Source organism: Rhinolophus ferrumequinum, chromosome 9, assembly GCF_004115265.2.
Source record: "Rhinolophus ferrumequinum isolate MPI-CBG mRhiFer1 chromosome 9, mRhiFer1_v1.p, whole genome shotgun sequence".
Classification (NCBI taxonomy): Eukaryota; Metazoa; Chordata; class Mammalia; order Chiroptera; family Rhinolophidae; genus Rhinolophus; species Rhinolophus ferrumequinum.
Window position 1 is genome coordinate 12,496,527 of NC_046292.1, and position 16,063 is coordinate 12,512,589.

Below are 16,063 nucleotides of genomic sequence, written 5' to 3' on the forward strand. Positions count from 1 at the left end.
GGGTGAAGCCGCCCCTTATTGATTTAGTCTGGTGGAGGCTGGGACTGATTTAGAGCAGAGGGAGAGGAAGGGGCTGAGGGTGGGCGGGGGCCATGGCGGGCTGGGGGGAGAGGAAGGGACGGCTGTCACTCAGCCTGACGGACAGCCCAGAGATTTGCCTTCAGATAAAACCTTACAGATGTGGAGGTCGGTATTGATTTTGAGTTAGTAACGGTAACGTACCAAGAAGTAATACATTAGTGAAAGCAAGGTCACCAGGAAAAAAAGTAAAACCCACCAGGGAGAGGCCCTAGCATTCTTGGGGAGGTGGGGGTGGATTACCGCATCAGACCAGGACTTCCTCAAATTCAAAAGTTTGCAGACCCCAGACCTTGGCTGGGCCCCTAACTGTGGGTAAATGCTTCCTGCTTCTGCGGGCAAAAAGTGCCTCCCTGGGGCCCGTGGGCCAGCCAGAGGCCCAGAGGGCCATCTAGGCCTGCAGCACAGTGGGGTTGCTGAAGGCCTCTCACTCCATGCTCTCCACCACAGCCTGTGGTGTGGAAGGAGCACAGCTAGAGGTCAGGGAGACCCGGGTTCAAATCCCAGCTCTGCCATTTCCTGGCTGTGTGATCTCGGGTGCAACTTTTCACTTCCCTGTGCCTCAATTCCCACATCTGCACAATGGGGGTAATAACAGTCTACTTCCTTGAGGAGTCACTGCTCTCACCTCCCACCTCTCTTCAGTTGGGTCCTGTCCCATTAGCCTGGGAGCTGCTATGTCCAGCGGCAGGGGACTGGATGAAATGGAAGCCCTTTGGTCCACAGGCCTCTGGAGACTCTGGGAGAGAGTAAGCAGATGCCACACCTCCCCTATTCACGCCTACCCCAGGTGTGGATTTGCTTTGCTATTCCAGGGTAAATCCCATTGAACAAATCCCATTACAGCAAAAGCTCCCTGAGCCTGAGCTGAGGAGCTATCTGTGAATGTCCTAGGGTCCAAGGCCTCCTGAGCCACTGGGCAGCACACAAAGGACCCCAGGAGGCCTTGCAACGCCTGGGGTTTTCACTCTCAATGTTGCCTTTCTTGCTATTTCTTAAACCTGCTGCGTATGGGCCCGCCCCAGGGCCTTTGCACTTGCTGATTCCTCTCGCTGGAAAGCACTCTGCTGTGTTTTCTCATGGCTGCTTCTTTTTGGTCTTGCTGCATATCAGCTCTTTGGGGACATCTTACCTGACTGCTCCACATCCCCCCTTTATGTTTCCTCCATCACACTTATCAGAAATTATATTATTTATTTGTTCATTTGTTTGTTGTCCACTTCCTTCATTAAACAACAGCTCCAGGAGAGCAGTTTGTTGCTCAAGTTCACGGCTGCGTCTCAGTGCCTGGTTCAGTGTCTGGCACATAATAGGTGCTCAATACATATTAGTTAAATGAATATGCATGAATTCAACAGGATTTTTCTGAGCTCCTAGTGTGTAGCAGACACAATGTAGGCACTGGGGTTGCAAAGATGAATGAAGCACAGTTCTATCCTGTTCTCAGAGAACTCACACTCCAGCTCTATCTCCGGCCTGGCACGTGGTAGCACTCTATGAAATGTTTGTTGAGTTAATCCATGAATGAATGAAGGACGTCTTCAGGAAATGCCAGAGTGTTTGGTGTAGCTGGGCCATAAAGTACAAAGTAGGAAGGGGTGGGAGGAAGTGGGACAGGCAGGTAGCAGTCAGATCACAAGAAACCTTGCCCTGTGTATCTAGGAGGTACTGAGGAGCCCTGCTAGTTCTTCAGGGATGTGTTCAGCTTTGTGGCAGTTCCCTGTAGCTCTCTGTTTTGCAGGATGAGTTCTGGGTTTATGCACAGCTCCCAGCTCGTCCCCAAAACACCCTCATCCTCTCCCTACCTCTCCCATTTCTCTCCTCCTATCCCATCATCTCTTCTGAACTTGGCATCTTTGTGATACGCAGGAGGGAGGGATTAAACTGGGATCTTACCCGAACTGACAAACCCTCCGGACATTCTCCTGTCCCCACAAGTGTCCTTCTGAAGGAAGGGAAGTGGGCCTGTTTCCCCTGAGCCTCTGGGTCTCTTCTTGGGACCCAGGCCTCTGAGAAAAGAGCAAGGTTAGTGTTTGCATGGGGTGGGGAATGGGATAGGTGGTGATTTTCTTAATTTAGATGGAAAATGAGGTCTAGGTTGGGAACCCAACAGGCAACCTGGAAGAGAATGGGGTTTTCTAACCCCCAGGGAAGCTTCAGATTCCTGAGTTTTCCTGGAGAATTTCACCCGCCTCCCGACACACAGAAAATTTCTCCGGCCCAGGGGACCTCATCTCTATAGTCCGAAAGCAACCAACACAGCCCGATGGCATGAGACTTCCTCACCCCATTATGGGGAGATCCCTTTATGGGGTCCCTCTTGCTACCACCCCAGCACACCTGTGTGGACGCTACCAAAACAGAGGCCTCTGAAAGCGTGTTCAGTGCAGAGTGAGTTGGAGAGACCTCAGGTCCCTCAAACAGTACTACTGCCCAAAGTAGCCCAGACGTCTCCTGCCCAGACTTTCTCAGTCCTTCTCACAATCCCATGCCCGTGTGTCTTTGCCATTTCAATGGGTTGACACAATATGAAGTCCCACCTGAACCCCACCAGCTGCAGTGGAGACAAAGACCAGCCCTAGCAGGCCAGTACCCTGGCTCTACTCTGGGAAGGGGTAGAGGAGTGAAAGGACAGAGGAGGGGTGACCCTAGGCTGAGGGGGAGCACCGAGGGAAGAATGGGGGGAGGCTGTGCTCACGCCATTCAGAGGAGCCAGCCCCCAGGGGTAAGAGACCCCCACCTCCACTCACCCCCTCCAGTAGCTGCCCAGGGAGCAAATTGCGGCTGGTCCTGGAGTGAGAACCTCTAAAGGGGTCACGTGCCTAAAACGTATCTGTGAGAGTCAGTCTTGCCATTATCAGGCAAGCAGGGTCAGGCTGTGAGGAAGCGCCTGCCCTTTGTGGGCCTCAGTTTCTTCATCTGAGAAATGGGCTTCCTAACTCTGCCCCGCATGTCTCTCTAGGTCTCTGGATTGGGAGCATCACATGAGTTCATGGCTAAGAGGAGAGTTAGTCAAGGAGGCAGGGAAGGGGAGGAGTAGAGGAGCTGGGGTTGCTAATTCCTGAGCACTTCCTGTGTGCCAGGCTGGGCACAAAGCCCTTTCCATGCAGAACTCATCTCATCCTCCAGCCACCCTTTGCGTTAGGTCAATCATCATCTCTTTCCCTCAGGATGGGGTGGTCACAGAAGGCAAGGGACACCTTGAGGCTGCACAGCTAGTATATGGAGGGCCTCAGGGTCTGTCTGGCCTGAGGATGTCAGTCCCAGCATGCCCCGGTGCCCATGGCAAGGACAAGTCAAAGGTGAGAAGGTAAACGTTTGCAGAAGGTGTCTCGTTAGCCACAAGGTCACTGTTCGGATGCCGCAGCCTGCCTTCTCCCAGGAGGCGGGTCGGGGAATCAGAGAACACAGCCACGTGCCCAGCGTGGATGACAGTGTCATTCTTCAGCTTGGTGCTAGGCAGACTGTCAGCAGGCCTGACCCCGCCTGGCCCTGTGGCCTCCTTCCCGAAAGGTGGTGTTACCAGAAGGTCACCAGGGTCCTGAGCCATGTAGTTCAGGTCCACAAAGGCCTGCCTCTCCCTCCTACCTCTCCTGCTGCCTGTACCGCTCTCTCCTGGATAACTGAACAACAGGCATCCCCTCCAGAAGCTTTCCTGGACCGTATGGCTAGCTGAGTGCCCTCCTCTGGTCTCCCAAAGCCCCCTCATGAGCTAGCTCTGTCGCATCTCTCATCATTCCATATCTTGATGGTCTCTTGCTAGTCACCAACCCCCTGACCAACACATCCCCCCTGTGGAGGGTCATGACTATGGCTCTTTCTCCTCTGACGTCTCAGGGCCCAGCCGGAGGCCTGCGGCTATCGTCACCATCGATGCATGTTTGTTGAATGAATAAGCGAACATACCAGTGAACCAACACCAGGTTCTTGAAGCTGAGTTTCTAGAGACGAGCCTCACCCTGTCAGTCCCAGTTGCCAGCTCCTGTTTGCTAAACCAGGCCACACAAGGAAGTGGGTGATGCTCACAGACAAACAGGAGCTGCCAGAATTAAAGGTGCCCGGGAGGCTATTGGACAGCATTGGCCAGGCACATTGGTGTTGTAGTAGCAGAAGTTCAAAGTCAAGAGCATAGCAGGCCTAGCACAGGATGAGGGGTGAAGCCAGACAGATCCAAATCCTGTTTTAACCTTTGTGTTGGAAGATGGGGGCATCCCAGTCTGATGGGGGACGCATAGTCCCTGTCATAGGGCAGCTCCCTGTCTGATAGGAGAGAAATAATTATCTATTTCTTTCTTTCATGCATTTATTCATTCATTCATGCATGCATGCATGCACTTATGCATTCATTCATTCGGCCAGGCCTGGGAATAGAGAGGTGCACGAGGCCTTGCTCCGCCCCTAGAGCTCTTTGGTGGAGGAAGCCTCTATGGGTGAGGACCTAAGCAAGAGAAACCGCTAACCATCTCACCCACAAGGGCAAGCAGACAGGTCAACTGAGGATCTCCAGGCTGCAGGGACCTCAAAGGAGCGACTCCGGTGAAAACCTGTGCAGGGCCAGCCTGGCATCGCCCCCTTGCCCCCGCACCGCATCTGCGGGGTCCTCCGAGCCCCCACCCCTGCTGCTCAGCCCCCAGTGATGGTCTCTCCCTGCAGGTGATGAGCATTCTAAGCAACCCCAGCGCGGTGCCTCCACAGCCACAAGCCGACTTCTCCATCTCGCCGCTGCATGGCGGCCTGGACTCGGCCCCCTCCATCTCGGCCAGCTGCAGCCAGCGGGCAGACTCCATCAAGCCGGGGGACAGCCTGCCCACCTCCCAGTCGTACTGCCCTCCCACCTACAGCACCACCGGCTACAGCGTGGACCCCGTGGCTGGCTACCAGTACGGCCAGTACGGCCAGAGTGAGTGCCTGGCGACTCTCCGCGGTCCTCCTCCCCATCCCTGCCCCCTGCTCATTTGTAGAGATCGGCAAATGGTGTTGGGGTAGAAGTGCCCATTTCACAGATGAGGAAGTTGAGGTCCAGGAAGGAGAAACAGCTGTTCTAAGACGATACTGAGCGGGGCCCCTTCACTCACACTACTGTTGCCTTAGGGGACGGCTGTCCCTGCTCTCAGAATTATAACCTGAGCCACAAATGTCATTTAAAATATCTGAGTAGCCACATTTTAAAACCTAAGGAGAAATAAGTGGAATTGTTTTTACTGACATATTTTATTTAACCCAATATATCCAAAAGATGATCATTTTGATGTGTAATCCATATACAATTACTGATCAGATATTTTATAGTCTTTTCTTCATACCGTGTTTCCCCGAAAATAAGACCTAGCCATTGAAATTTCATAAAATACACACCCAAGTTGTTCCATGTATACTGAAGGGTTTCCCAACCACTAAACTAAATAAATTTCAGGTTTGAAATTTAAATTAGATAAAATGAAATTAAAATGGGAACTTCGGTTCCTCAGTCACATTAGCCACATGTGGGACAGTGTGGTGTCAGAAATCCTGCCCCTTTCTGCCCCTCCGCCCTGGGGGACAGCTGTGTTTTGAGTCCTCTCTTCTCCTCGCATCCTTAGCCTTGGTTTCCCCAAACTTGGAGCTGGTCTCACGTGCCCACCCTGACTGCCATTCCCTTGGTTCTTGGCCTGGGTCAAGGCTGGCAGGCAGGTCCTCAGATCCAAAGCTGCAAAAGTCTGGCTCAGCCACAGCCTCCAGCTGCTAGATGGGGCAGCAGCAGGGCAGGTCAAAAGGGCACAGGGAGCCGAGGTCACGGGCTGCCCTGCTTGCCTCACCTCCGGGCAAAGGCCTCACCTGCTGGTGTCAAACTAATCAGAAGGGCGTGCGGTGAGAGGGTGAGACCTCCCAGCCCAAGGGGGTTCTCTCCCCTGCCGCAGCCCTGGCCTGGCCTCACTGACCTCTGCTTCCTGTCCCCCACACCAGCCCACTCCGCATGTGGCCTTGGCCTCCACCGCTCAATGAGAACCAGCTGTGCCGGCCTCCACCTCCCAGCTGTGTCCGTGGCCCCTGTTTATGTGCGTGTTTGTGTATGATATACATGCACAGCTGTATATGCACGAGTGCGATATGAGTCACGGATTGGGACAGTTCGTGTATGTGTATTATGTGAGTATTAGTGCACACATCCTGTGTGTGGATGAGTCCATGTGTGTATGTGTGTGAGTGTGAGTGGCGTGGGGGTCTATGTGCATATGACTCTTCACTTATGTGTGAGTGTAAATGAGCACATTGTGTGCACATGGTCTGCATGTTGGTTTTCATGTGAACATATACGTGCACACATTTGGTCATGGAAGCACACATGGCTGTAACACACACACGTGTGTTTAAACGTATATTCAGCTGTGTCTATGTATGTGCCTGTGTGTTGACACATGTAATATGCATATGTTATTATGTGGACTTGTGGAATATGTGTGTATAGATATGTGAGTGTGCAAATATGTGTGACTGTACACGTGTGTGCACATGCTTGAGTGCATCTGTGTATTTAGGAGTATGCATGTGGACATGTAGGCTGTGTATGCAGTGTGTAAATATGGGTGCGTGTATACTTGCGTGTGTGCAGAGGTGTGGCTGTGTGCTCTTGTATGCAGTTGTGCATCTGTGTATAACCATGTGTGTGTTAATGTGTGTGCCTGAGGAGCAAGTGTGTGGAGGTATATAACGTGTGTGCATGTATGTTTGAGAGCAGGGTGCGCATATGTGCACGGATGTGTTTCCAGAGGGGCCCAGGGGGCGACTCCCTGGCCCAGCCCATGTGCCTGGACATGGAGTGGGACACACATGCTCTTGATAAATAGTTTAGAGCCTCGGCCTGGGGCAGGCGTTAGTCACACCCGGCCCCGTGCCCCACTCCAGGGGCGCCTGCCCAACTCGGAAATAAAATTAACCCCAGAGTCACATGGGCGGCATGGAGGGGGGATCAAAAGGGGAAGGGCTCAGGAGGCGAGAAAGAAGTGTTTGTTCCTCCTCTGCTCTGAGAAGCTGGCCAGAGCATTTCCTCCTCCCCCTCCTCCCTCATCCTTCACCCTTCCTCCCTCCTCCCACTGCCCTCTAGGTCCAGCCCTGCTCTCCTGTTTCCTCTAGGGGTAGCTCAAAGATCCTCCTGAGTCATTCTCCAGCCCAACCCGGAGGGAATCTGAGCACAGACCCCACCCGACAGAGGCTGGGAGGGACCTGAGGGAAAACCTGCCCCTCTTTCTCCATAAGAGGAAGCAAGGCACCCTGCGTATGTGAGCCTCAGTTTTGCCATCTGTGAAATGGGGACCCAGGAATTAGACTCAGTCTTCTCAAAGTATGTCCTCACCTTTGACACTCCGGGACAGCTGAGGGACACATTGTGTTCCCACTGCTCCACGCTCATGGGCAATCGAATACACCTATGACTGGGTTCCCACAGTGCATGTGCAAGAGTTGCATTTCCCAAACTGCCTCGTGTAGGCCCAGGTCCTCCTGTCATCTGCTGACATCTGTCCTGTGCATGAGTTTTAACCCATTAGGCATTTAACCCACTAGGGCGAAATGCATGTTCCTCATTTCATGTGATTCTCAAATCCCCACCCAAGGTAAATGTTATTTGTTCTCAGGCTTACAGACACAAAAACTAAAGATCAGAGAGGTTAGGAACTTTCCCAAGGTCACACAGCAGGTGATTGGGCGACTCCAGGTCTCCAAACTTTAAACCCAGTTCTCTTTGGCCAAACCATCAACTTGTGTAAGACACCCAGTAATGACACACACCTAGACCCACCTGTGCGTGACTTCACATTCACAACCTCACAACCACTTACACACTATGCCCAGTGCACACACACGGTGATTGATTTCTACGTGAGTATTCACTGATATGTGTACATACATGGCTTCAAGGTATAAATATACAAAATGCGTGTGTATCAAAGCAGGATAAATGACCACTTATGGAACATCTACTGTGGATCTGGCATTTCATCCTCACGGTCCGCTGTATAGTGTACGTGGACCTGGTTATTCCCACCAGACAGATGAGGAAATGGGATTCCAGACAGGTGGTTTGCCAGAGCTCAAACCGCAGTGTGGATCGGTGTGCACACAGCCACACCTCCAGGCCCTCCCCCGGAGACCCTCACGCATGTGTGCATGGCGTGTACACATGGGCCGGACTCTTAAACAGCAGAGTTCACCTCTTCTCCCTGGGCGTCGTGTCTTCCCAGGGCCACGTCCACACCTTTCGTTCCTGTCCCCGGCTGTTGTCCGTCCATCTGTCTGTCTCTCCTGTCCCTGGAGGGGGTCACGGTAGGGGGCAGGGACAGGGCACACGGAAGATTAATATGGCCCTGGTGTTCCCAGAGGCCAGGGCCGTGCTAATGATGGGGCTGATAGAACGCAGAAGTGTGAAAAGAATTTTAATAGATCTGACAAGTCTAATAAGAATTTGTGTCTAGAAGGGTCCTCCTCTGGGGCCGCGGGCTGACGAGATGCTGACGGCTGAGATTTGTTTACTAGTTGGCATCGCAGCCCCATCTCCTGCAAACTCCTGATTAATCTAATTTGAGATGTTTAGAGCCCAGGCGCGAGCTGGAGGCAGAAAAGGGGAGACACAGAGAGACAGAGGCACAAGGAGGGCCATTGACAGAGGCCGTAATGAGAAATGTCACAGCCCTGCCCTCACCAGTCCCCAGCTTGACCCCAGCGAGAGACAGGCTCTGCAGCGCGATGGATGCCCTTGAAGTTGGCCGGGTCAGCAGGAAAGTTTGGGTTCTTGGTGTTTCCTTGTCTACCTTGACCAAGCTTGAAGAAGCTCCTACTGTGGGACTCAGTGACCAGAGGTGCAAACTGGACACGAGAGGGTGCAAATCTGGGCTCTACCATTTCACGTGCTGCATGTGACTCTGGGCCAGCAATCTTTCTGTGCCTCAGTTTACACCTTTGGAAAATGGGAACAGAAGTATCTAAAGCATGGGGCTGTTGAAAGAATTCAATGAGATCATGTCCTCCTAGCACATAGGAAGTGCTCGTATGTGCTTTGTTGTTCTCACCATTGTTTTTCAAAGCCAGAACTTTCCATCCCACCTACAGAGCTAGCTTGGCATGATGTGAATAAGGAGGGCAGGCAAGAGCCTGACTCAGGAATGGTCCCCTGACTTGGCCATGTGCCCTTGGACAAGTCACTTACATTTCCTGCAGTGGAAAATGGGGCGATGCAGGATTTGGGGTGTGCCTCCTACTCTCTAAAGTGCTGCACACAAACCTGAGGTTATTCTAGAGGAGGTGGCTGGGTGACGCTTGTGGGGTGCTTAGGGGCTGGCATCAGACTGCCTGGGTTTGAATCCTGGCTCCACAACTTATGAGCCATGTGATCTTTCAAGGTATGCAGTCTCTCAGGGCAGGGCCTCAGTTTCATCATCTGTAAAATGGAATGATAATATCACTAGCCTCATAGAGTTGTTGTGAGGATTAAATGAGATAATGCACGAAGACTGCTTAGAGCACTGGCGCAGAGCACGCTCTCCGTAAATGTTAGCTCTGTCCTCCTTCTCCTATTTCTATTATCACTCTGAAAATTAGACTTCCTCATGTGGCAGACCCTGGAGCCCAGATAAGACTGGCTTCAAGTAGCAAAGATGGCATGGCCAAAGTTGCAGCGTCCCCCTGAGGCCAGAGATGAGAGATTCTCCCACACCCACTCAGAGTAAGGGGCAGACCCAGGCGGGCCACGCTGACTTCCACCACCTCGCCCCTACCAGCCGGGAGCCTGGTGGCTGAGTGACCTCAGGGGCATCACCCAGCGGCTCAGCTCAAGCCCTAGAGCTTAGGAAGCCGAGGAGCACAGGATCTAGACACTCAGAAACCCCAGGGCATTTGCACGTCCTTTATGAATCTAGGGGCCCTGCCCTGAGCACTCTGTGCCCAGCCTCGTAAAGCACATGATCTCATTTGATCCTCCTAATAGCCCTTCAGGAGGGTGGAATTTGTTCTTCCCATTTGATAGGCAAGAAAACCGGTCTGGAAAAGCAAAATGATTTGCCAAAGCCACATGAGCAGGAGGTAGTTGGGACTCCAAATTACCCCATTCTCTTTTTTTCTTGACCCATCAAAGGTCACATCTGCTCACAAAATCCCAATCCTCGCGGCCCAGGTCTACTGAGCTCACTGTATACCAGGCACAGTGCTAGCGAACTTCTTTGCATGCATTTCCTCATTTAATCTTCACAACAACTCTTGGACCTAGGTACTATTATTATCCCCGTTTTACAGACACGGAAACTGAGGCTTGGGTAGGCGACGTGGGATGCTCAAAATCACACACTCGAAGTTGGCAGGCACAGGATTTGAGCCTAGGTGATTTGAACCCCTAGCATATGGCCTCAATTATTGCTACCGCCCATCGCACCCCCGGGCCTCGCCCTCTGATCGTATCCATCACCTCCTGGCTCCACCCACCTGTCCTAGGCAGGAGCCTCCAACTTTGGGGAGGCATGTAGAGCGTCACAGGATCCCTCAGTGGGCAGGTGACAAAGCGGGTGTTGGGCCAAACCTCATGATTCTTAGTGTGGTACTCTTTCCATCTTCCTCTCTCCTCTGGATTTGAGAGCTCCCGGGGTGGGGGTGGGGGGCTGGATTGGCCATAACTGCAGATTCCAGCTTGGGAAGCAGCATCTCTGTGCCTCAAGAGGCCTTGGTCTCATGCCAGTCAAATCGTTTGGTCAGGGCTGATTTATGCCACAGCCTCAGGCAGGCACAATTCGTACAGTCAAGAGAACACACGCACACGCAGGCCTAGCGGTGCTACCTGCACAGACAGACACTGACACCTGTACCTGGCTTAGGTGGAACTCACCTGTACAGTGACCTGTACCTGCACAAGCATTCCCACTGTTATACAGGTGCACACAAGTCATCCACATGTGTGCACACGTGCATTTGTAAGTATTGCTCCTGTGTGAGGATTCATGTTTGTGCCCGCACTACTTCACGGAGATTCTTGTTCCCACTGTACACACACACCCACACACACACACACACATACCCTCAGACTCTCATCTTTCTCCCCTGGGTAACCAGAATTGACAAGGCTGAAGGTCTCAGCTCCCTGCATAACATGTTCCTGACTCCTCTTCCTCTGCATGGACCCCTCAGCTCACCCACAAAAGCTGCTTTGGCTTTTGAGTAAGGGGTCCTGCTTTGCCTCATACATAAGCTGGGCTCAGGGTCCAGAGAAGGCAGAAGGACCTGGGCTCCACCGGACTCACCAGACGCCCCCCCATAGAGGGGATATGCACAGGTGTGTTGGAAAGAGGAACTCATTCTATACTCAACAACGTGGACACCCTCTGGACCTCCCTAAAGAACCCATGAGAGAGCTGGGTGGTTTCTTTTTAATTAAATGTTAAGTAAATACTTGCTGAGTGCTTGGAGAGGGGGTGAGAGAAAGAGTTTCACGAAGAGATGGATGGATGGATGGATGGATGGATGGATGGATGGATGGATAGCGATAGGACAGGAGAACAGGCTACAAGAACTTTAATTTCTATGAGTTTCTTCTTTTTTTTCCCAGCTGCTGTTGATTACCTAGCCAAAAACGTGAGCCTCTCCACACAGCGTCGCATGAAGCTTGGGGAGCACTCCGCTGTGCTGGGACTCCTGCCCGTGGAAACTGGCCAGGCCTACTAGGGCCCCTGGGCCGACTTGTCCCCGCCCAAGTCCAGCTCAACCCTCACCGCTCCCTGAAACTCCCAGTCTCCGTCCCCTCATCACCCTGGGGTCCCAGGAAGCCAGGAAAGGAGCCCATTCCCTTCTCACAGCCAGCCCTCTGGAGATGTGCAGCCAGTCTATCATTCACCTGTAGTCAGGGACCTAGAGTGAGCCCCCCTGGGAGTGTGCCCTTTTACTCTCTCCCGAGGAGGGTTTCTGCTCAGCCTGCAGTCCTCTTCCAGTCAAGTCCTGTTGTGGCCTCTGTGCCATCCCGGGCACAGAGATCGAAGCTCACCTTGAATAGAGAATCATGGGCACCCAAAGGAGGATGTGTCTGGGATGAAGTCCTGGAGCCCTTGGGACCTGACTCCAGTGGGTACCTTGGCTAGAGGTGGAGGTGGAGTTCACAGGCCACTCTCAGCAGGAAGCACTGGGAACCAGTCCTCCCAGGTATGTCTCTGGCCCAGGGTGAGGACCACAGTCCATTCCACCTCTGGATGCTGGGACTCCAGTGGAGAGGGGACCCTACCCCTGAGGTTTTCCTAGAAGAATCACCTAGGAATTCTGAGGACTTCAGGACCCTCCCCACACACCTCTACTGGGTGCAAGGGGCAATCTAGCCAAGGCAGGGGCACTGGGAAGAACAGGAAGAGGCTTAACCAGGGGGCGGAGCCGTGTGGGGGTGGGGCTTGTCAGCAGTGGACTGGCCCAGGATACAAGGACCCAATAAGGGATCCAGAAGCATCCAGCTTTAAGACTGAAGCCCAAGTTACAAGTTTGCCCTCCCCATGTAGGGCCTGGGGAGCCCACAGAACCCTCCAGTTTTCTCATTCGCTGGATCAGATGGAAGGGAGATGGGATCAAGTCTTGAGGACCCGTGAGTGAAGAGGCCTGAGGCAGTCTCAGAAGGGCCTGTGTAACTGGGGTCCCTCTGTTTATGGGTGGCAAACTTTTGTTGCCAAAAGCTTCAGCTCTCAGGAGCATCAATTTCTCGCAGAGACCTAAGCCCATCCCTTGCATTCCCAACCCTCTAGGACGGGAGCCTCTATCTGTCCGGGAGTCCCTTTAAACTGTTGAGGGAGCAGAGGACTTCCCTTGGAGCTCCGGAGAGGGGTTTTGGACCGGCAGGGACTACTTGCCCCACAGACAAGACCACCGATTCCCCTTGGCACTTGGAAAGGCGAGGGCATGTCCCTGTCCCACCCAGAGTGGCACCTTTCAGGGTTGATTCATGGGAGGCCCCTCTCCTGATCCCACACAGCTGGGCGGGGCAGATGTGGCCAGTCTTCAAGCCTTCACCCCGGGCAGAGGGGGAAGCCGACAGTTCTGGAGAAGAGGGAAAAGGCGCCTTCCTGGGCCACTGCAGTGGCTTCCTCCAGCTCCCTTCCGTTTAAGAGCTGAGACCTCTGGGGAATGGTTCAAGCCCCTAACGACACCTCCCTTGGAACGTTGCCCCATCTTTACCTATTTATCAAAATGAAATGCATCTTCACCATCACCATCATTATACTCGACACTTGGATCACCTTGATCAAGTGCTGCTGGGTAAAAGGCACTTGTGACGGGAGACGCAGTACTGAATCCACAAAGACTGGACCAAATCGCTTGTCCCCATTTGGGCACAGGAGGCCACCTCTTTGCTCAACGATGCCTCTTGCCCTCAGCCAACACGACATTCCTTGAGGGAAGGGCGGCTGCTTGAGGAGTTGAGCCGAGTTCCTCCCTACTGGGGACCTGGGTTGGCAAGATGCTGGGACGCTTTCCTGCATGGACGTCACCCCTGTGACAAATGCTCACTTGTTTCTCCTGTTCAGACCCGGTAATAGCAAGCCTGCCCTGGACCATGCCAGGGTGGCTCGTGTCTCTGGTTTAGAGGAACGTATTAATAGTTGGGGACAAATAGATTCATTGGTAGCAGTGGACACCCAGACGTGTGTGGCCCATCAAGTTCAGCCAAGATTTCAACTATAGCATCCACCGCAGGAGACTTTTGGTTCTTCAAGCTCTGGACACAAAGGAAGACTGTGTTGTTCCTTGATGCCCCCATCCACGCTTTCGTAGCGATCACAGCCAAGAAGCAGCTCTTCCTTGAGATCAACTACAATCTTCATCCACATTCCTTGAATGGTTAATCCTGCCTCCTGGCGGCCTGGCTCAGGAATCACCTGAGTCTCTTTACACCCTGTGTTACCCAGGAGCAGGGATGTCAAGCATGTGCCCAGCCCCACCCCTAGGAGGTGACATTCCAATGCTAGGACCAATCCAAATCTCTGCCCCCGCTGGTGAAATGGGAATAAACCAAATGATGTCTCATTTCGTCCAACTTCTCTGGAGTTTTCCCAAGCCACCATCTTAGTAGAAATTGGGACTTATTCCCCCAGAGGCCCCACCCGCCTCAGAAAGAGACCCTGATGCGGACAGGTTTTCTCCAAAACCCCATGTATTAATGTGTTTAGCCAACTCAATCTATAAAATTCAGTCTTGTGTTGGCAGCTTGCAACTTCACTAGAGAGATGATTTGGGACAAGAGGCCTCAAGTTCTTGAGGGTTGACCACAACCTGAGCAAGAAGGCCTGAGTCCCAGTGGCGAGGCCAGCCCAGAAACAGTCCCCATCCATCCCTGTAAATAGAGTCCGTAGCGAAATAAGAGATGGTTCCTCCACTTTATCACAAGTAGCTGTTGGTCCTACCTACGGGCGGCCCCTCTTCTGAGTTCATTGTACATTAGTTGGAAATGTGGTGATGTGCTGTTCGTTTCTAGGAAGTTGACTTTTATATACACAAATATATATATACTAAAAAAGGAAAGAAAACCCCCCCAGTGCGTGTCGTGCTAGTGCCAGGGACCATCTGTAGGGATATATCTGCATATCGTGTGTTTCAGATTATACATTCCAGGCTCGATTGGGTTCTTTCATTTTTATTGCTTTGTTTTTTCATTTGGTATTTCTCTCTTGCTATGAAAAAAAAATGTGTAAGAACCAAGCTATGCTTTTATACTCTTATTTTTTACTTGATTTACCTTTGCCGTTCTTTTGCCAGAGGAACACGAAGGAGAAGAGGGAGAGGGGGACGAGAGAGAAGGGAAGAATGAAGAGAGAGGTTTGCCTAGAATTCAAATGAGAAGGTCAGATGCCCTATCTGACTATGGCTTGGGGACAGGACAGGTCCCAGACTTTGATCAATCCACCGAAATCCAATGTTGTTTTAGGTGGAGCTGGTGAAGCATTCTGAGCTTTGGATGCTGGAACTTAACGAAACTCCATGATTGCCCCCCAGAAGGCATTCTCTGGGGCCTCTCTCAGGTTGAGGTGCTGTTCCTCAAGCTCCCAAATGTGCCCTTCACTACTGGATGCTTTTTGAGGTTGACAAGGCTTCTCTCCTCCTCTCCTGCAGAGGCACCAAACCAAGACCAAATGGGGGTTCTCCAGCTGCCGTCTTGAAATGCTCAGAGACATCCACGTTGAATGCTTTCTCTGTCAACTCTAACATGGCCAATCCCCTACCTGGGAAATAGCACTCTAGATCATTCCTTCTTCCTAGTAACTGCAACTTGGTTGCTTCTGTGTTTGACTCACAGCCATTTTCCTCCATGTGGAACCGAGTGTGTGTGCATGAGAGTGTGCGTGGGGTGTGTGCATGGGCGTGTGGGCGTGAAGGTGTATGTTTAAATATAATCGCACCATAATTTATTCAGCTATATGGAGTAGTAGACTAGAAAGAGAAACTGGCATTTGCTTTAACTACCTGCTTGTAAGCGCTTCCTCTGTAACTCAGGCGTAACTGTTATACATTAAAAGAAATTAAAAGCATTTCCAAGGTTCCGTGTACTCAGTTTATCGCCATTACGTGGCTGCCCTAAAAGGGACTGAGGGGTGGTCAAGAAGCCTTTTGACCTAATTTAGAGGGTCAGGGTAGGAACTGCATTTCTCCGGGTCCCCCAGGGCCAAGCAGCTGCTAGACACATGGATACCTAATCAATATTTGATCAAAGGAGGCTGTTACCTAAGCATCTCTCTGGTGAAATCTCAGTTCTCGTCACCAGGACAAACTTTTCTTGCTGCTAAGCTTAGAACCCTCTGGCCATCTCAGTGGAACACAGAATTTGGGGGACGGGAGAGAGCTCAGAAGCTTCCATATTGTCTTAGAAGTGGAGCCTGACAGGAGGATTTTTGGCCAGGCATATTATTCAGGGAGCGCCCTCAAGAGAAGTCTGCAAGGGAATGAGGGAAGCAAGATAGGCAGGGGAAGGAGCTGAGTGAAGAAGGGGTTTTAGCTGGAGTCTACC

General features: G+C 52.1%; 1 protein-coding gene across 3 annotated transcripts in view; it reads left to right on the forward strand.

Annotated features, from left to right (window-relative positions):
- PAX7 (paired box 7) overlaps positions 1 to 12,121 on the forward strand; it is a 98,370-nt gene extending 86,249 nt beyond the window's left edge. For all 3 annotated transcript variants that reach the window (XM_033115021.1, XM_033115022.1, XM_033115023.1), the window contains 2 exons: positions 4,732 to 4,978; positions 11,639 to 12,121. In XM_033115021.1, the coding sequence (XP_032970912.1) occupies positions 4,732 to 4,978; positions 11,639 to 11,754 (363 nt within the window). In that variant the 3' untranslated portion in view covers positions 11,755 to 12,121. The remainder of the gene's footprint in view (positions 1 to 4,731; positions 4,979 to 11,638) is intronic.
- The last annotated feature ends 3,942 nt before the right edge of the window (positions 12,122 to 16,063 follow it).